The sequence below is a fragment of the Corythoichthys intestinalis genome, chromosome 21 (genome assembly GCF_030265065.1).
Source record: "Corythoichthys intestinalis isolate RoL2023-P3 chromosome 21, ASM3026506v1, whole genome shotgun sequence".
Classification (NCBI taxonomy): domain Eukaryota; kingdom Metazoa; phylum Chordata; class Actinopteri; order Syngnathiformes; family Syngnathidae; genus Corythoichthys; species Corythoichthys intestinalis.
In genome coordinates, this window is record NC_080415.1 from 7,216,322 (window position 1) to 7,238,309 (window position 21,988).

At 40.1% G+C, this 21,988-nt stretch overlaps 1 protein-coding gene across 2 annotated transcripts in view; it reads right to left on the reverse strand.

Annotated features, from left to right (window-relative positions):
• zc3h7bb (zinc finger CCCH-type containing 7Bb) overlaps positions 1-21,988 on the reverse strand; it is a 41,060-nt gene that overhangs the window by 7,132 nt on the left and 11,940 nt on the right. For both annotated transcript variants that reach the window (XM_057826275.1, XM_057826274.1), the window contains exons 10-20: positions 18,529-18,587; positions 18,315-18,414; positions 18,065-18,226; positions 16,635-16,840; positions 16,426-16,526; positions 16,177-16,358; positions 12,480-12,559; positions 11,591-11,838; positions 11,411-11,516; positions 4,150-4,258; positions 3,904-4,037 (exon numbers count right to left, since the gene is read on the reverse strand). In XM_057826275.1, coding sequence (XP_057682258.1) covers positions 3,904-4,037; positions 4,150-4,258; positions 11,411-11,516; positions 11,591-11,838; positions 12,480-12,559; positions 16,177-16,358; positions 16,426-16,526; positions 16,635-16,840; positions 18,065-18,226; positions 18,315-18,414; positions 18,529-18,587 — 1,487 coding nt within the window. The remainder of the gene's footprint in view (positions 1-3,903; positions 4,038-4,149; positions 4,259-11,410; positions 11,517-11,590; positions 11,839-12,479; positions 12,560-16,176; positions 16,359-16,425; positions 16,527-16,634; positions 16,841-18,064; positions 18,227-18,314; positions 18,415-18,528; positions 18,588-21,988) is intronic.

Here is a 21,988-nt window from a genome sequence, read left to right on the forward strand (position 1 = left end):
GGCCGTCAGCTGAAATCCAAGCCGAAAATAACGCGTCTCCGGCGGACGACGGGAGCGATGTGAGGCGCCCCCTCCATCTGAGAGAATGCCGCTTAATTTGACTCAACAGTGTGTTTCTTCGTTTATATTACCGCTAAATACACAAGCTTGACGCCAATTTAACGGGAGCTATTTTTTTTCATGGGAGATTTGGCTAGCTCTGGCAGTGTTCTACGCAAGCTGCAACGAATGGCAGTAACTTTTTTATATCGCAAAACGTGAAAACGATTGAAACCATTACTCACCAAATTCAATCTGCTGGCAAATACAGGCAAGTGTGTATGCTGCGGTCTGGTCTGCCCCGATGTGGATAAGGCCTGCTTTTTGTTTTCGCTGATTTGCAATGCAACCGAAGGCTCTCCGAGCACTCCATGTACACGCGTAAGGAGTGCGCGCGTTTGGAATAATGGAACGCAGCTTGGGCCGATGATTGGTTCTCGTCAGCGAAGCATCTAGAAGGATTTGCTGACTGTGTTCTTAAGTGCTCAGTTTATGTACTAAGTTAATCACATGATGATAATAATAATAATTAAATAAAACCTCCCGACCCCCCCCCCTCCTCCCAAAAAGAATTTCTCCTCGGATCTACGCAATTCACGTAGGTCGCCCTTTTTGACTTCAAAACGGCGAATTTCGCCGAAAGGTGAGAGATTTTCATGCCTGACAATATATCGTTTGAACATCGCTATCGCAATGTGTGCATGCGCAATAGTCCCATCGCAGGACATGCGATTGCATACCTGTCAAGTTGCACAATTTACGCCGAAACCGTAGAAGTGAGCACTGATTTTGAAATGTTTACGGCGTACGTTCAAAATCTGTACGTTTTTCATGCATTACTTTTTTTTCCCCTCAGTTAGGATTTTGTCACCGTTTCGGCAACGAGACAATGTGCGTTACTACGTTGGTTGAATGACGCGAGAAAAGTCAGACACGGAGAAAAAAAGTGTTTGTTGTGACGCTGTAGCCAACGCGATGCTAGGCTAGGTGGCTCCAATATTTCCTGACTGTAGCTGACAGCACACACTGTACGCCTTGATATCACATGCATATAGAACTACATGAGAAATGACAGACTCTGCGGCGTAAGTAAACAGCCGCCATTTTAAAGCAGTAGACTTCTCAGAAAGGCTCAGTTGTAGTGAAACTTCCTAGCAAACCTAAGTAACTTTTTATGTAAAATACTCCTAAATCTGCAAAATCTTGACTTGAATCTTTCTTTAAAAGATGAAACAGTTATAAAACTTTCACATGTTGAAAGTAGACAGAAGGGAACTAATGTAAAAACGGGAGCAATTTCAAAGACTAACAGTTGATTCACAACATTAAATGACTTCCAAACATAGCAAAGGTTAGTTTTTTCTTTTTTTTGAAAAAATTGAAAAAAACAACAAGTAACTAATTACACTTACATTCATGTAACTGAGTTGCGAACTCAATTACTTTTTGGGAGAAGTAATTTGTAAAGTACTGTCCCAGTTGAAGCCTGGGACCGTGTGCTTTGGTCAGATGGGACAAAGATTGAGCTTTTTGGCAACAAACACTCTGGCGTGCCACGAAAGATGCGCATGCTGAAAAGCAACTCATACCCACTGTGAAGTATGGGGGTGGGTCAGTGATGCTGTGGGGCTGTTTCACTTCCAAAGGCCCTGGGAACCTTGTTAGGGTGCATGGCATCATGAATGCTTTGAAATACCAGGACATTTTAAATCAAAATCTGTTGCCCTCTGCCCGAAAGCTGAAGATGGGTCGTCACTGGGTCTTTCAGCAAGACAATGACCCTAAACATATGGCCAAATCTACACAGAAATGGTTCACCAGACACAAAATCAGGCTCCTCCCATGGCCATCTCAGTCCCCAGACCTCAACCCCATTTAAAACCTGTGGGGTGAGCTGAAGAGGACAGTACAGAGGAGAGGACCCAGGTCTCTGGATGATTTAGAGAGATTCTGCAAAGAGGAATGGCTGAAGAGCCCTCTTTCTGTCTTTTCCCATCTTGTGAAACATAGAAGATTAGGTGCGGTTTTGTTGGCAAAAGGGGGTTGTACAAAGTATTAACACCAGGGGTGCTAATAATTGTGACACACATTATTTGATGTCAAATAATTATTTCTTTATGTGGGATTTTTCCCCCACTGAATAAATGCACTTGTATTGAAGGTTGGATTTTTCTTTTTTCCCCATTAAAGTCCCATATTATTTCGAAAAAAAATTATTAGAAGCTAAAAAACACATAATTGTTATAAATTCAATAATTATGGAAGGCACTGTAATTGTGATTTAAGACAATGAAAACAAAATTAATATGGACAGCGACGTAACGTTTAAGTTCTTTATGGTGTCTAACTGAAATCGTCGCGTCTTAGCATACCATTTGTTCGCTGGCGAAGTATTTTGGAATGAGAAAAGTTCCTGAAGAGAAGGGTCATGTAACAAAAAAACAGTATTATTGTGGTGATGTAGACTGTCACGTTCTGAAATATTTTAATTAGTATGAAAATTAAATATTTTGGAAAGTGATGCTCATGCGTCCAGGTTCCGAATGTACTTAGCTCTTATGTTTCAAGGAGTAGAAATAACAATGGTTATGGCAAGCGTTGTATTTTAATGTTGACAAAACATTTTCAAACACTGAAGGAGGCCAGATCACAGGTGAAGATATCTATTTGGCCAATTGTACAATGTACAGGACTGTACAATGTCAGAGATGCTTGTATGTCTTCATTTCCTAGATTTTTTTTTTTTTTTTTTTTAATTCTTGTGTAGGTGAAGACAGACCTGAGGAACCGGCTGCAGGTAGACTGTAAGCATGCCTCACATTGGCTGTAAATGTGACCACAGATTGCTGATTTCCCTTATGAAAGACCCCTCAAATTGTTTTTTTTTAAAAATCCAGGAAAATCAAGTGCAAGCAGGATGCAAACTTGGCAAATAGGTCTTTGTTATGGTTCTTCTTGGAAAAAATAAGTGTTGTTGATAAAAATCTGATTTGTTATGATATGAAACAATTTCGCTGCGGCATATTGTCCGACTCAGACGCAGCCCAGCACCACCTCAGCTCAAAAAAAATCCGAGGGGAAACCGGGTACCTACAGCAATTTTCCATTAAATGTAAGAGAAGGACTTGATTATCTGGATTTTAAATTTAGGACAGTTTAAGACCCGCCGAAACCCTGTTATGGCTGGTCTTTTACGATAGGCAACCCAATCAATTTCAACAGGGGTCCCCAAGCTACGGCCCACGGGCCGGATACAGCCCGCCTTCACATTTGGTCCGGCCCCTGAACAACCCCCCCCCAATAGTGTTATTTATTTCCTGGCTTTTTTCTGTTAAGAACCCAGAGAGGGTTATTTAGTTATTATCTATTTAATTAATAATGTTATTTTATTTTATTATATTATATTATTTTATATTATTTATATTTTATATTTATTTACTTTTGTTCCATGAAGAATCCAGAAAGGGTTATTTGATTGTGGCTTTCTGAAAAAACAATAATTTTTTACATTTAGGCACTCCTGCAATCGTCACACTTTTTCTGTTACAAACTAACCCGGCTCCTCATCAGAGAAGGTAAAAGTTATGTGGCCTCACAGGAAAAAGTTTGGGGACCCCTGCATTTCAACAAAATTTGCTTGTGTATGCCACCAATATCATGCGGATTAAGCGGTAGATGATGGATGCCTCCAATATTTGTCTAAATGTGATCTGACAGTGAAAATTAAATACACATGAGGTCCAGGAGTGCTGGGGGGACAAGATGACCTTCTTGCCTTTTGGTGTGTGAACAACATCTAAACATGCTAATTAGGCTCACAATTGCAAATAATGAGTCGTTGCTGTTTGAAGGGTGGGTCATTACCATGTTCTCACTGTAATCTGCTGTGATGGTGACCTGTTTGTCCTCGGGGGGCGGGGTCGCTGCCGTGCTCTCTGTGCGTCTATTCTGATTGGTCAGCTGCAGCCACAGTTCGTACATTTGTTGCATGTCTCTCACTAAAGGAAGAGACGGAGAGGTTCAGCGAGAGGCGACAATCAGTGTAATGAGCTAGGATTTAATTATGAGGCACAATTATCAGATAAAAACAAATGTAAAAGTGCAGCATACAACTGTTGTTTTTCATGTACGTCCAGACGTCCCTCTCCTCCAGGCTGTGGGCAAACGAGCAGTTGCCAATGTAGTGGCACTTTTTCTGCTTCATCACGTGCACGCACATCTGGAGAAAACAGGAAAAACTTCTTTACATAATGACATCAGTGGGGTGGACACAAAAAATTGCTCTCAGTCGACTAATCAGCAATTACGTATTTTAGTGTTATGCAAAGGTTGGTAGAGCCAAAAAAATTTTGCTCAAGAGCAGTGTTGCCTCAAAATAATATTACTCAAGTAAAGGAAGTCATCATCCAAAAAACTGACTCAAGTACATGTAAAAAAGTAGTGAAAAGAATACTCAAGTAATGATTTCTTTTTAAAACAATGGTATATATTCTCAGCTCAACATCATCCATATGAACGGTTATTATACTGTACTTTTAACCTGTGACATGACCATATTAGGACAAAAAATACACAAAAATCATTGAATTCCGAGCTTTCGAGTCATGTTGACGGCAGCGCTAAATTTTTCTGGCGCTTTAAAGGTGCTACGTAATTTAACAGGCCGTCGTGATCATAGAACTTTTCTGACCAATTTGTGTGGTCATGTGACTGTATTGTTACATCTGATTGGTATTATGGAGTCATGTGATTGTTGCGACGTCTGCGACGAAACTGGCAGAGCCACTGTTGGCATCTGCAGCTAAAAAGTAGTCAAATCTAATACTGTATGTGGACTTAAGAGGAAATTTGTAATGACACTAGTGTAGCCCAAAGTAAGAGTAGCGTTTCTAAATCTACTCAAGTAAAAAGTATGGCAAGGAAAATCTAAAGTACATTTTTCTTAAAAAGTTATTCAGGTAAAACTAACAGTAAATGTAACACATTATTATGTATACAGTGCCTTGCAAAAGTATTCGGCCCCCTTGAATCTTGCAACCTTTCGCCACATTTCAGGCTTCAAACATAAAGATATGAAATTTTATTTTTTTGTCAAGAATCAACAACAAGTGGGACACAATCGTGAAGTGGAACAACATTTATTGGATAATTTAAACTTTTTTAACAAATAAACTGAAAAGTGGGGCGTGCAATATTATTCGGCCCCTTTACTTTCAGTGCAGCAAACTCACTCCAGAAGTTCAGTGAGGATCTCTGAATGATCCAATGTTATCCTAAATGACCGATGATGATAAATAGAATCCACCTGTGTGTAATCAAGTCTCCGTATAAATGCACCTGCTCTGTGATAGTCTCAGGGTTCTGTTTAAAGTGCAGAGAGCATTATGAAAACCAAGGAACACACCAGGCAGGTCCGAGATACTGTTGTGGAGAAGTTTAAAGCCGGATTTGGATACAAAAAGATTTCCCAAGCATTAAACATCTCAAGGAGCACTGTGCAAGCCATCATATTGAAATGGAAGGCGCATCAGACCACTGCAAATCTACCAAGACCCAGCCATCCTTCCAAACTTCTCAAACAAGGAGAAAACTGATCAGAGATGCAGCCAAGAGGCCCATGATCACTCTGGATGAACTGCAGAGATCTACAGCTGAGGTGGGCGAGTCTGTCCATAGGACAACTATCAGTCGTACACTGCACAAATCTGGCCTTTATGGAAGAGTGGCAAGAAGAAAGCCATTTCTCAAAGATATCCATAAAAAGTCTCGTTTAAAGTTTGCCACAAGCAACCTGGGAGACACACCAAACATGTGGAAGAAGGTGCTCTGGTCAGATGAAACCAAAATTGAACTTTTTGGCCACAATGCAAAACGATATGTTTGGTGTAAAAGGACACAGCTCATCACCCTGAACACACCATCCCCACTGTCAAACATGGTGGTGGCAGCATCATGGTTTGGGCCTGCTTTTCTTCAGCAGGGACAGGGAAGATGGTTAAAACTGACAGGAAGATGGATGCAGCCAAATACAGGAACATTCTGGAAGAAAACCTGTTGGTATCTGCACAAGACCTGAGACTGGGACGGAGATTTATCTTCCAACAGGACAATGATCCAAAACATAAAGCCAAATCTACAATGGAATGGTTCAAAAATAAACGTATCCAGGTGTTAGAATGGCCAAGTCAAAGTCCAGACCTGAATCCAATCGAGAATCTGTGGAAAGAGCTGAAGACTGCTGTTCACAAACACTCTCCATCCAACCTCACTGAGCTCGAGCTGTTTTGCAAGGAAGAATGGGCAAGAATGTGAGTCTCTCGATGTGCAAAACTGATAGAAACATACCCCAAGCGACTTGCAGCTGTAATTGGAGCAAAAGGTGGCGCTACAAAGTATTAACGCAAGGGGGCCGAATAATATTGCACGCCCCACTTTTCAGTTTTTTATTTGTTCAAAAGTTTAAATTATCCAATAAATTTTGTTCCACTTCACGATTGTGTCCCACTTGTTGTTGATTCTTGACAAAAAATTAAAATTTTATATCTTTATGTTTGAAGCCTGAAATGTGGCGAAAGGTTCAAGGGGGCCGAATACTTTTGCAAGGCACTGTATATGTTATTTGCAGCTATATTACTCAGAGCGTATCATTTTAGCTATGGAGACAAAAACTATGCACGACTTTGAATATGATGTCACTATAATTATTTTCCAAAGCCAAATCAGAGGTTTCCAATGATTCCATTTTGATTAATCACAAAGATATTCAGCCTGATTTCAGTCAGGACTACAGAGATTAAAATATTTACTGACGCACCCCACCCCCTTTATTTTATTTTTTTGTATTAAAAAACAGTTCATTAGTCGATTAATCGTGGAAGCTTTGCACTTCACACTAGGTGTGGAATCTCTGTTCACAATATGCAATACAAGACCCACACTAACAATTACCTCAAAACATAGCAATGCACAATTATCGATAAAACAATACAGCTATTTAAGAAACAACAGCAACACTATTATTTTGCAAAATCTTGAGTGAACTCATTGACAACAGAACAAAATCATATTTAAACTGGTTTGAACGCTCATGTCTGAGTGCCACTGACTGCGCTAGACGTCCAATTCATTTTGACTGGGAGGGGGGCGAATGAACGTTGTGTGTATGTATAGACTCCACCATCAGTTGACAAGACAGCTCCCATAAACATTGCGCCACGCCTTCCCGTAAGGGGCTGACCCAGGCAGAACGTTGAGTTGGCTTTTACTGTGATGAACTCAAATACACGCTGCGTTGTAACGCCGGATTTAGGTGGAAATAGGACAAAGGTTTTACCGCATACAAGCAGGCAGGAGTGTCTCAAGAGCGATTTCGTCGAGGATTCATAGTAATTTATAATAGCACCATGCATGCACTTGGAAAACATTGTGGGGAAAAAAAAATTCAATATCCATAGAAATTTCACGATTTACGCATTTATTTACAAGAAATTTATTTACAAGAAACAACTTAAAAAGCTCTGTTTTGTGACGGCCGCCATGTTGGATTACACAATACCGCAACTTTGGCTTGAAATATTTACGTTAAACTAACAATAATTGCCGTTTTTTTGCCATTAACCAAGAATCTGGACTGTTTTACATTCAAATCTATAAAAATTCTGCAATTTAAGCATTTATTTACAATAATTTTCAACTTAAAATCCTCTTTGTTTTGTGACAGCAGCCATGTTGGATTTTGTATCTACACAATAGTGGATTTCAACCTAAACTAGGCCTGCAAGCAGGACTGAACGGGCCCTCGCAATCTAGCGCAACTCGGACGTCACGCAACTCGGACAGTGTGCAGGTCAGGGTGGTAGCAGATCCTCCTCTCTAATCCTCTCATTAGAACCTAACATGCTCAAAAGTCGCCTCTTTACATTCACACACCTAAGAGATAAAAACCCCTATTGGAGAGAGTACTACAAAAAAGGAGCCACTACTGAGCTGTGTAGCCAAGTCCTTATTCAAAACCAAAATGAATCTTCTAACTGGGCCAATTCGACCATGTGTGCCAAATTCTGAGGCTCTATAAACTGCCCGAGTCTCTGAAAAAAAAAATTTCCTTTTAATGGCGAACAAAGGGTCGTCACGGCAACAGACAGACATGTGGACATGGGCCGTAAAATAAGTATTTCAAAATGTCTTGAAACTACAATGACCAACCTGAAAAGAACTGGACATGTATTGGAAAAACGAGTGACTTTCTATTGCCACTAGTTGGCGCTGTAGGGTTGATGCAAATTACCCCTACAGGACCCTTCAGAGTATGACTCAACAAGTACGAGATGTTTGGCGCAGATATGTTGTAGAAGTTATGACTGTTCAAAACTTGTGGTGAGACGAAATGGCTTCAGTCATTTTCACTTCTCCTGTTGGACTCTTCTGCTTCAACCAAACCTCAGTATTTTTCATCAGGCACCTGAACACATGTCTTATGGCTCCCCTGATGCAGGTTTCAGGTGAATATATTTTCCTTGGAGGAGGAGCCTGTTTAGTAAAAAAAGGCATTTCCTGTTCCCACTAGGGGGCGCTAGGCCTAATGGGTAATGTTTCAATGCACTCGTGTTAAGGGTGGGATCCCGCACATACATGCCATATATGAAAAAGATTGAACGTTGTGTCAAGGAGTTATTAGTCTTTCACTGAATTTTTCATTTTGCCAAAAAAATGGCCGACTTTGGCACCACGCCCAGATCAGACCCATGAATGAAAACGCACCATTTTGAAAATTTTAGATCTCCTATGTCTCCTGAATAGTCTCACCAATTTTGAAGATGATCCAACTAACTCCCTCTGTGACAAGGTCTCAAATGTGCACCCTGTTAATTGATAAAAATTTCACATTCGATCCAAAATACCCGATTTCCTGTTGGGTTTGGAATATGGGTTCAAGAGACTTTTTGGAGCAGTTTTGCACAAGGTATCGACTCCCCAAATTTCATTGCCCTACGTTAAAAAAACCTAATAGGAAACGCCTTTTTGAAAAATTCAAGGGGGCGCCACTGAGCACTTTTGTTACATTTTTTTGTAACGTTGCAAGATTATCAAAATCCATGCAAAGCCGCATGTATGTGCAACATTTGGTGAGTTTTCGTGCATGTTCAGGCCTCCAAATATAAACTATACTACAAATGGATAAAAATTTCACATTCGATCCAAAATACCCGATTTTCTGTTTGATTTGGAAAATGGGTGCAAGAGACTTTTTGGAACAGTTTTGCATAAGGTATGGACTCCCCAAATTTTATTGCTCTACGTTGAAAAAACCCAATAGGAAAGGCCTGTTTTAAGACTCCTTTCTGTCGCCACTAGTTGGCACTGTAGAGTTGATGCAAATGACCCTTACAAGACTCTTCAGGGTATGACTCTCAACAAGCACGGGAAGGTTGGCGCAGAAATGTTGTATATCTGCTGAGTTATGACTGTTCAAAGTTTTTAGCGAGACAAATTGTTGACGGTCATTTTCACTTTCCTGTTTGGACCCAGCCGCTTCAATGAAACCTGAACACAGGTCTTAAGGCTCCCCTGATGCAGGTTTAAGGTCAACAGATTTTTTTCCCTTGAAGGAGGAACCGGTCTCGTAAAAAAAGGCATTTCCTGTTCTCACTAGGGGGCGCTAGGCCTAATGGGTAATATTTCAATGCACTCGTGTTAAGGGTGGGATACCGCACATACATGCCAGATATGAAAAAGATTGAACGTTGTGTCAAGGAACTATTAGTCATTTACTGAATTTGTCATTTTGCCAAAAAAATGGCCGACTTTGTCACCACGCCCAGGTCAGACCCGTGAATGAAAACGCACCATTTTCAAAACTTAAGATTTCATGTCTCCTGAACAGTCTCACCAATTTTGAAGATGATCCAACTAACTCCCTCGGTGAAAAGGTCTCAAATGTGCACCCTGTAAATCGATAAAAATTTCATATTTGATCCAAAATAACCGATTTCCTGTTGGGTTTGGAATATGGGTGCCAATGCTTTTTTGGAGCGGTTTTGGACAAGGTATAGATTCCCCGAATTTCATTGCTCTACGCTGACAGACCCTAATGTTATAGGCCAATTTTAAAATTTCAAGGGGGCGCCACTGAGCCATTTTGTTAGATTTTTTTGCAACGTTGCAAAATTATCGAAATTTACAATTTTCCGCACGTATGTGCAAATTTTGGTGACTTTTCGTGCATGTTCAGGCCTCCAAATTGGCCGTTTTCATTTGCCCTGAAAAAAAAAAAAAAAAAAAATCCTTTGCAAAACAATAGGGCCTTCGCACGCTTAGTGCTCGGGCCCTAATAAGTTGTGATTGTATATAGGAAAATGCAAATTTGCTTTTGTTGAGTAAAATCAAGATTCTGCATGCTTTCCTCAAGTATTAAGTTTCTGATGTGAAAATTGTGTGATTTATTAGCTGTTGAAAACTAAATTTTTAAAAAATTAAGTTGTTATTTTGGGCAAAAACATGTCACATATTGCTATTAATCCTGAAAATATAGGTGATTATCTCTGTATTTGGTGATTTTTGTGCATCTAGCGTAAAATTCGAAAATTTTATAGCCTTTGTAAGTTTTGTTATTCTTTTTATATATACTTTTTTGTATACGAAAAAAATAATCGGGCTTTCATTAGAGAACGACTGAATTTTTTTTTTTTTATCTCGTTGCTCATGGAGGTCTTAATGCACGAACCTGATTTTTTCGTGTTTTTCCGACTCGAATGAGGCATTAACTTGACGGTCTGAAGGGGACAAGTCACATAGAAGTGGACAATTTCAAGTCCTACCTGGGTCACTTTCGTATGTGATTTAAATCCGATCTGGGCCACATTTTTCAAGAATCTCGCGCGCAGTCTGAACTGTCAAGTCTCCCAAATCGGAATTCATGCAATTACGTCATCAAAGAGAGAGACTGAACGCTATGGTGGTGGTGCAGCTGTGCATTAGCGCCTAGCTTAAGATTGCTTACACGGCCGAGTGTCGGGGCAAACTGCCCGTATGCGCGTGTTGGACTGCGAATTAGTGCGCATGCGTAATACTTGAATAGTCTCAATGGACAAAGGTAGTCTGAACGGGCACTGCCAAAAAACATGACAAAAAATCGGATTTGTGCATTAAGACCTACGGTATGAACCTAGCCATATATGCCTCAGGGAGGTGCCTGTTTTGGTTTTAGGTCTAGTGGCTTTGGCTTTGAAAATATTTGAATTTTAAGTTTTTGGAAATAGGCCCGTTACAGATCTGCTCCGAGCTCAGTGTCCCGTCAACTGATAGTGAAGTCGATAGTGTATGTGTAAATTGACAACAAAAAGGCCTATGCAATGGTGAGGTTAGCACTTACATCATATTGCTGTGGATAGGTGCGGGAGAACGGGAGAGGCCGGACGACAACCCACTTCTTTTTCTCAAATGATTTCACCAGCAAGACTCTCCGCTCCTTTGTCCAGCTGACAAACAGAATACATGTCTTTTTTTAAAGCTTCAAGCGAACAAATGGCGCCTGCTTCAAGTGCGGTCTCACCTGTGCCGCGCTTTGGCAGTGCAGTACTTGAGGTTCTTGTCGGGCTCATTTACTTGCCCCTCTCTCCAGCATTGTCCACACACAAACTTCATTTTCAGGTTGAGGGGGCGGCCGCGTCCAGCGCCGCCTCCTAGCGCTCCCACAGAAGGCACCCCGCCTCCGCCGATGCAATCTCCTACGCCACCCGCGCTGACTCCCATTCCACCAATAGGCATGCTGCTGCTCGGGTGGGGAATATGGTGGATGGGCTGGAATAGAACAATGAAAAATTGTTGAAAAATGAAAAAAAAGGATTTTCCATATTAGGTCGAATTGGGCGCATAAATTGCACCGGATTAGTCAAAGCCAAACCCTACACACGCTTAGTCATATTTCCGCGTCTTAGTTGTTCATACCTACAGTGCTCTATGCTGTGTGATCATTTTGTTAAAAAATACAGCACACACACTCTGAAAATGAGAAAGCCACTACCACCCATTTAGTTAATTTACAATTAAAATTATTCTAGTACTGCAAAAAAGTATGTTCTCTGACGTCACATTTGGCAACCCCGACATCGCTCTGTGCCCCCTCGGGGGGCACGCCCCACTCTTTGAGAAGTACTGGGCTAGCTAAAGATGGGCTGTTATGGCCTAACACTGGATTTGAGGAATTCAAAATCAATGAAAATGCGGAATTAAAATCAAACTTTAAATCCTTCTTACTAGCCAGGAGTGCCAGCTTGCAGCTGATTATGGCCAATGTTGAAAAGCGTAAAATATTTAAGAACATTATGGATGTCATACTTAGATAAAAGTTGTAGGCTAAGCCAAACTATGAAAAAAGTGCAACTTTAAGACTGGAAAATACAGGAAAAAAGGCTGAATTCTCATGAATGTTTCCAGCCTACCTTTTGCTGCTTCTGTGCATTCTGCTCTAGTCTCTGCCAATGTCTTTTAGACTCCTGCACCATCTCTTCATGGGTAATGCCTGACAAACAAGATGCAGATTGGACTGTCAGTTCACTACAATTCAATTTTGTGCAACTAAACGGTTTCACACCTTTGCCGAGTGAACATAAAGGCTGGTACAAAAGTCTTAAGTAATAATCATGTTTTGGATAAAAGCAAAATGGATCTATGTACATTTAAATGTATATTATTGCCATTTGTACTAGATTAAAACTAGTGTCGCGCCGACAATATCAGTATAGGTCAGGGATCGGGAAACATAGCCACGTTTACATGCTGACTTTTATTCATACCGATTCAAATCATTCCGAATGGAAATTTCACATCAGCTGTTTACATGTCACTTCATCTATTCCGATCCAGCGTTTACATGTGACTGCCTTTATTCCGAAAGGACGTTTGACAACTGCCGTCTGACATGCGCAGATTAATCAAAACAAAGCGTCACGTTGCAAAACATGGAGATCGATCGTCAGATCAGCTGTTTTAACTTTTCGAGTGGAAACAAAACTTCAGAATGATACGCCGTTCATTTAAAAAGTTGTGTGGGTGCGCTGTGCGTGTGCTTGGAAGCCATGTTGCAAGTGACGTTACTTACGTCACCGAGTGACGTCACCACGTCAGTACGGAGCATGCGCAGAAAGAACGCAACCAGACACCATTCCGCTTCCCTGTTTACATGATATAACTTCTAATCGGTTAATATTCCACCCCCGTGAATCGGAATGAAATTCCATTCGGTTTGGGCCTGTTCATTCCGAATGAGGTGTTTATATGGAACACATTTATTCGGTTTGAACAAATATTCCGATTGTAATTGGAATATTTGGCTCCATGTAAACGTGGCAAATGTCTCGCGAGCCATATGTTTGATTAGCGCATATGGCTCTCTGCCAACCAGTCATCTTAAATGTGGAACTCGCTGGGTCGCTTGACATAAACCAGCAATGATGAGCTGATGGCGCATTCGCACATTAATCTTGGACACTTCAAATTTGCGTCGCAATAATATGCTTCAAGTCGGGTCGCGCGGAGATGGGCGAGACCACCTTGTGCGTTGTCGCCATTCAGCAAGGGGCGCGGTCGGATCTTCCCGACTTGATGCCGAGTGAACTGGCGTATATAAAAAATACTTCAGGGAAGATTAAACCATGAAAGGGAACCGCGTGGTACTCCAAGTCACACAGGCGCGCTTTCGCTTTTGTGACTTTTTGGACCGTCAAACTGAGACTCACGAAACGAACACCCAGAGAGGCTCAGACTGTCTCGGCCACTGTTACGCACACGTCCCCCTGATCGTCCACGATTGTGGTTTCCATTTTCAGGAATTAAACGCGGCCGGCGCCACAATATGTTTCTATTTGTTATTTTTCTTGTGGCGATTGCACAACTGCGCAATGTTTGTAACAATCCAAGTAACGATGTTAGACTTTGTAGTTTTGTCAAGATTTATTTAAATCGCAACTCGGCGACTGCTTGTAAAAGTAGAGCGTGACCACACTCTGCCTCCAGTGTAATGCATTCCAATTCGTTCACGAAAGAAACAGAGCTTACAAAACGGACTGACAAGCTGGCAAAAGACTATACAGTGTGTGTTTTTATACATACATACATACACATACACTGTATGGCTCTCGTCGAATCACATTTTAAAATATGTTTGGTTTTGGCTCTCAGTCAAAAAGGTTCCCGACTCCTAGTATAGGTAATGCACTAAGATGGTGTACAGTGGTCTGAAAAAGTATCTGAACCTCTTGGAATTTCTCACATTTCTGCATGAAATCACCATCAAATGTGATCTGACTTTTTTCAAAATCACACAGATGAAAAAACTGCTTTAAATAAAACCACCCAAACATATATAGGTTTTCATATTTTAATAAGGATACTATGCAAACAATGACAGAAGAGGGAAAATAAGTGAACCATCGCATATAATATTTTGTGGCCACCCTTTTGGCAGCAATAACTTCAACCAGACGCATTCTTCTCTACAAAACTCCTGTAGTTCAGTCAGATTACTGGGATGTCTGTCATGAATTGCTAGGTCTTTAGGTCATGCCACAGCATCTCAATGGGGTTCAAGTCTGGATTTTGATTTGGCCACTCCAGAACGTGTATTTTGTTCCTCTGAAACCGTTCTGAAGTTGATTTACTTCTATGTTTTGGATCATTGTCTTGTTGCGGCATCCATCCACTTTTTAGCTTTAACAGTCTTGATAAACTTTTGAATTCATTCTTCCATTAAAAATTGCAAGTTGTCCAGGCCTTAAGGCAGCAAAACAGCCCCAAATCATGATGCTCCCTTCACCATGCTTCACAGTGACAGTGGGGATAAGGTGTTGATGTTGGTGAGCTGTTCCATTTTTCCTCCACACGTGACATTGTGCGTTGCTCCCAAACAATTCAACTTTGGTTTCATCAGTCCACAAAATATTTTGCCAAAACTTCAGTTGAGTGTCCAAGTGCCTTTTTGCAAACATTAAACATGCAACCCTTTTTTTTTTTTTTTTTAAGACAGCAGTGGTAGTTGAGATATTGGACTGTGCCAGTGATTTCTGTAAGTCTTCAGCAGACACTCTAGGGTTCTTTTTTTTACCTCTGAGTATTCTGCGCTGACCTCTTAGCGTCATCTTTGGTGAACGGCCACTCATTGGGAGAGAAGCAACAGTGCCACACTCTCTCCATTTGTAGGCAACTTCTCTGACTGCCGATTGATGACCATCCAGACTTTTAGAGATGGTTTGTAGCCTTTCCCAGCTTTATACAAATCAACAATCCTTGTTCGCAGGTCTTCAGACAGCTCTTTTGACTGAGCTATGATGCACATCGGACAATGCTTCTCATCAAGACAATTCTTACCAGGTGTGTGTTTATAGTGAGCAGATCAGCTTTAAACCACTCATCAGTGATTGGGCACACACGTGACTTAAATTGTTTGGTAAAAATTGGTTCTTCAAGTCTACTTAGGCAGAGGGTTCACTTATTTTTCTCCGTTCCGTCATGGTTTGCATGCTATCCTCATTAAATATGAAAACCTATAAATGTTTGGGTTAAAGCACACACTGTTTTTACATCTGTGATTTTGAAACCGATCAGATCACATTCGATGGTGATTTTATGCAGAAATGTGAGAAATTCCAAAAGGTTCAGTTACTTTTTTATACCGCTATATAAATATCTAAATGTGAAATATTGCCATTTGTACTGGATTAAAACTGGTGTTGCACCGATACCAGTATCAGTATAGATTCGGCACCAAGACGATATAGTGAGTACTAACAAAATAAGGTGATGATGCTGCTACACAATATGTACTCTTCGAGATCTAGTTTCCAACCAGCGGTCACCCCACCCAAGATGGCCGCCAGCTATACACGCCACCATAAAGAAAGGATGAGGAGAGACGTCCAATCGTGTGGCATCTAATCGTCATTTTGCTGTGAATTTCAATGAGTTTATCACTAGAATATGTTTAATCCATTTGAAGCCGTACAGTGGCAGCGAATGAAAGTTTGGCCTATACCATGGTGCCAGGTATCGGGAGTCAAAAAAGGCTATGTGTGCGATACTAATTAAAACAGAATTGGATCTTTGATTAATATTTTGACCCTCAGTTTTAGTTTGTCCACCTACCCGTGTCTTGTTGAAGTACCCAACATTTGAGTTCAATGACCGAGTGCGCAAAAGAACAGCTGTCCTCGCGCTGGCAGCCATACCGAACCTCGTGGCGACAAACATCAAACTGGCACAGGGGGTGGAGAGGGCGTACTTTACTGTAGCGCACGTTAGCTGAGCGCACCACATGCACCAGGCACCTGCAAGCAGATTATTTAATATCTTCCAAAAAATTAAAACCCACATTTGTAAGAGCCCTTTACTCACTTATTGTCATCAAATGGGTGTCGAGCTGTGATGTTGGAACACACTGCCAAGTTTTCTTTGCTGCGTTTACTTATCATGCGGGGCTTACTATCAAAACATTCCTGAAATGACAAAAAAAAAAAAAAAAAAAAAAAAAAAAATCACACAAATAATTGTTCTTGTAAAGTTTATTTTTTCCCCCCCTGAAAATGTGCAGAAGACGTTCTCACCTCACAGAGGAACATGAACATGCCCATGTGGAGCTGAAGCAGTTTGGTAACACTCAATGCACGCCTCTCCGTGCTCCCCAGTGGGTCGAACAATAGCTCTCGGCTCAGTGCGCCCTTCCTCTCTTGTGTCCATACGTCGATTTCCTCCTGGCAGTATGCAAAGGTGCAGTTTTCACCGTATTGGCACTCCTGGCGTTCCTGCACCTCTGCAGGAAACAAAAAAAGGAGGATGATGTTACATGAATGCACATCTGTCTTTAACTGATTGCCAGCTATTGACAATGATAGACATTAATTTCATTCAAATTTTAGACATCTAATCCATTTTGACTAGGTGGGGCGAATGACAGGGCAGCAGCTATCCATTATTTAATTCATTAATCTATCAACTAGTTCAAATAATCGGATTAGGAACATTTAATGCGTTACAGAATAAATTTTAGGAGTAAAACAATTGCTTGGTCAGATTGCACTTTCAAAATAGCCTTAAATGTGCATTAAATACAACATTCCTGAGTGTTTCTTCAAACTAGCAGAATTGCACTTTTCACAATGATAAATACATTTCAAACTAAATTAAAATACCTGAGTTTAGCCTCAGTCTGTTCTAAGTACAACCAAAAAAAACAGTTGGCTAACTTGCATGGAAAAAGTATGCTAGCTTAAATGCTCTAAAATGCTAACATTTTTCCCCCCCCAAAGATTCTAAATCATTCAAACACGTATTCCCACAAAAACTGATAAATTTACAAGGGCTGCAGCTATATTTTAGTAATCGAGTATTCAACTGAAAATTCTATCGATCGAGTAATCAGTTAAAACATTTTATTTGAGCAAAATAGCAATTATAAATATACATGAGAAAACAGAACATTTCACCTAATATTGAACCATTTTCAGACTACCAATGTATTTATTTTTGATGTACATTGTTGAAAACAGCCAACAATTGCATCTCAGATGTGACTAGAAAAAAAAAATCACAGCTTTCACTCAAAAAAACTTTGAGATCTTATAAAAAAACAAAAATTATTGTATTTCTTACCTAAAGGGTCATTACGCTTGATAACACACATCATTTAAAGTTGTGTTTTTCCCCGCGTGTGTCAATTGCATTTCCATTTGTGTCAAGCTATTTTTAAGTTCTAGTCAAGTTTTAATTTAGTAATTGAAATTGAAAGGAATTGGATGTCCAGTGCCGTCAATGGCAGCCAGTGAGCTAACGTAGACACTATTCTAATGGAAGATTTTGAGAGCAATCTGTTGCTTAGATATTTTGTTTTTTAAAACACTGACAACCTTTTTAAAACGATACATCGATTCCTTGTGTGAGCATGTCGATAACCTTTTGGTCTAGAAAGAATTGCGATATATCACCTTTTCGATATATTGCCACACTCCTAGTCAAACTTAAAAATTTAAACATTCACCTTTACAAAGTACGAAGGCCCCTAAGAAGTTGTTCCGTGCAGGACGTGGCCGAATCCTTTTCCAGGTGGGGTCATCTGTGTTTTTGAGGCGACACAGCAGGACATCCCTCTTGCATCGATGTGCTGCTTCTGGCTGGTATTTATAGTCCATCACTCGTGGACCTGCGAGCAAGAGAACCAAGGTCGTCAAATGTATGTGAATATACACAATTCCCCAAAATTTATACACCGTTAAAAATAGGCTACTAACCTATTCGACTGTAACACGCATGGCAGGCTTGACGAAATTCATGTGTTCCAGCCAGAGGATTCCTAGACAGCATGGACAGGTTTGTTCCTGCTGGGCCATTCTGGAGAAGCAGCAGCACATAAGGCTATTTGATGAAATTGCTATCAAATTAAATAGACCAATTTATGTACATTGGTTTACCGAGGAAGGCCCAAAGAAAAATTATATTACTCACTGCTTGAGCAGAGTTGTGATTTCGCATCCCGGGGATGAAGCTGTGACACACCCGTCCACCTTTCAAAGCACAAACACTCATATGGATGTTGAACTTTTTGTGTAGTATTGCAGATATGTTTTAATGGGACAACACTGACCAAATGACACTTTGACACAATGAAAAGTAGTCTGTGTGCAGCTTACATAATAGAGTTAATTTATTTTCTCCTCAAAATAACTCAAAATATAGCCATTAATATCTAAACAACTGGCAACAAAATTGAGTACACCCTTTTGAAAAAACATACATCCCTAAATGTCCAAATTGAGTACTGCTTGTCATTTTCCCACCAAAATGTCATGTGACCCGTTACAGGAGTTCCGTCAGCATTGCTGCAGAGATTAAAGAGGAGAAAGCCTCTTCTGAAGACGGTACACAAGAAAGCCCGCCCGTCTCATCAGACCATAGGACATGGTTTCAGGAATCCATGTGCTTTGTTGACATGTCTTCAACAAACTGTTTGCGGGCTTTCTTGTGTACAGTCTTCAGAAGAGGCCTCCTCCTAGGGTGACAGCCATGCACACAAATTTGATGTAGAGTGTGGCGTATGGTCTGAACACTAACAGGCTGACCCCCCCACCTCTTCAATCTCTGCAGCAATGCTGACAGCACTCCTGTAACGAGTCACGTGACATTTTGGAGGGAAAATGTCAAGCAGTACTCAATTTAGACACTTAGGGATATATGTTTTTTTCAAAGGCGTGTACTCACTTTTGTTGCCAGGGGTTTCAGATATTAATGGCTATATTGAGTTATTTTGAGGGGAAAATAATTAACTATTATACAAGCTACCCACAGACTACTTTTCATTGTGTCAAAGTGTCATTTTGTCAGTGTTGTCCCATGAAAAGATATACTTGAATATCTGCAGAAATGCGAGGGGTGTACTCACTTTTGTGATACACCATACAATTTTAAGACCACATACTTTTACACAAAACATTTTTGTACAAATGTTTCTTAAAAAACAAAAACAAAACAAATTATCTGCATTTTATTTACGTCGATAGGTGACCAACTCCAATGGCTCAAATTTAGAGATTTTTGTGAATGAAAATGTAAAATTCTAGATAGTACTGCAACTTATATGTTGATACTTCAACTCAAGGTGTGCCCCCATACTTCGAGTTGGTGGAGGTGTTCAAAAGTGATACTGAAGATGAAGACTTGAATGGATTTGGAGTGAGATCGAGTTTTTTTTTTTTTTTTATCGTTATCTGAATAACAACCCTTAAAGACCTGCAACATGAAGCAATTATCAGAGAATCCCAAAATTTGAAAAATAAGGTCCTAATGAAACTTTTTCAAATTTGTAAAAAGAAATGTCAAAATGAATGTGTAATAAGTGCTCTAATATCTATAACCCTAGCTAAATCTAGTTTTTTTTTTCTCATGAAACCTGCAGATGCATGTGTTGACTTGCATCCATCATTTTTTTTTTTTCAAAAAGAAATGTCAAAATTCTGAATCACTCTCAAAATCATGAAATTTTATGTGTATGAAATGTGATACATTTGGCAATAAAGGGTTAATATGTTAACAGAGATACAGTGGTACCTCTACTTACGAAATTAACTGGTTCTGGAAGTAGTTTAACTTGAAAATTCTGTAGGGACGCGTTTTCCATGTAAATACCCTAATCAGTTCCAAGTCCCCCAAAATACAGACATAAATCTTTTGTATTGCATAAAAATGTAACCAAAAAAAACCATGTAACAAATACACGTTACGATTATTGCACAATAAACATAAAATATGAGTTGTGCATAATGTAAAAATACACTCATGTAGGGCTGTAGCTATCGAATATTTTAGTAATCGAGTAATCGACTGAAAATCCTATCGATTAATCGAGTAATCGGATAAAACATTTTTTAGGTAAAGAGCAATTATAAATATACATGAGAAAAAAGACATTTCATTTCATATTGAACCATTTTCAGTCAATCAATGTCTTTATTTTCAATGTACATTGTTGAAAACAGCCAACAATTGCCAGACCAATTCACTGCTTTCACTCCAAAAACTTTTAGATCTTATAAAAAAATATATAAATTCCTCACCTAAAAATGCCATTACGCTTGATAACAAACATCACTTAAAAGTTAGGTGTTTTTCCCCACGTGTTTCAATTGAATTTCCATTTGTGTCAAGCCATTTTTAAGTTCTAGTTAAGTTTTAAGTTAGTCTAAACTGTAAGTCCTGATAGGATTTTGAGTTTTTGCAGTGTTCAAAATAAATATTGTAACATATCAGGTTATAATATGGCGGGGATATTTGCATGCGTTCCTGAATGCACCGCGTGACGTGCGGGGGTGAGGGAGGTGCGGGAGAGCGAGAGACGTGCCTTCCTGTTGTTGTCGTCGTTCCACAAGTTCCCAAAAAAGAAATAATTGCAACCTAACGAAGCGGGTGACTCTTTGTCAACGTTACAGTATGATACCTGGTGTATTGGAGCACATTAGGGGCCAGTGCTACTTGGCGTTTTATCCAGCAATGACTACTGAGCTAAAATTGACAGTTAGCTTTATCATATTTTCATTTTACACCCTCATCACTCTACAGCGCTATGTTTCACAGATTAAATAAAGCCTGTATGTAAGACACGTTAGCCACGCATTGACAGTAGTCTTAATAGAAACCTAGCTTTCCGCAGGGCTAACGTTACGTACGTTAGCGAGTGACAGTAACGTGAATCTTATTTATTAGCGCTGAGAAGTATACTGCTTTAAGATGGCGGCTGTTTACTAACACCGCTGACTGTCATTTCGCATCTAGTTCACCATACATGTGATATCTATGAGACTCATCAGATGCTACCTGCTACCACTGCATCATGCGGGCTAGTTTTTAGCAACGACGGCGTAGTTTGTAGCGGCTGTCGGCTGCAGAAAGGTTTTTTTAATTGCTTCTTCCTCTACGCATCAGCGTGTTGTCCCGCATTAAAAGTAGTCCGGGCAAAACGTGATGCTTAGAGCTGGCGAAATTAAACGATTCCTCGAGGTGAATAAAATTACTCGGATCAGTTTTTAAACTCGAGTTACTCGAGCTGTTCGAGTATTCGTTTCAGCTCTACTCTCATGTAAAGCTGTCGGAACACGAGCGGCGAGTGAAGAGGACGCTGGGATACACACATACAGTACACATCAAGTAGAGGTCCCTCTTAGCCAATTGGATGCCAGGAATATCAGGCAATAGCCAATGGCAGAGCAGTTATAAGTATGTTATGTTCAGTCAACTCTGGCAGCTGCGAGTACCAGCCACACTGTATTTTTAGCCTTTTTCATCCTGAAATTTCTTTAACAAGAGGCAATATTTTCCCATTGTGTCTTAACCCGAAAATTCTGTAGGTAGAGACGTTCTTAAGTAGAGGTACTGCTGTACCAATAGTCAGCATGTTTTCTTCGTACTACTACTA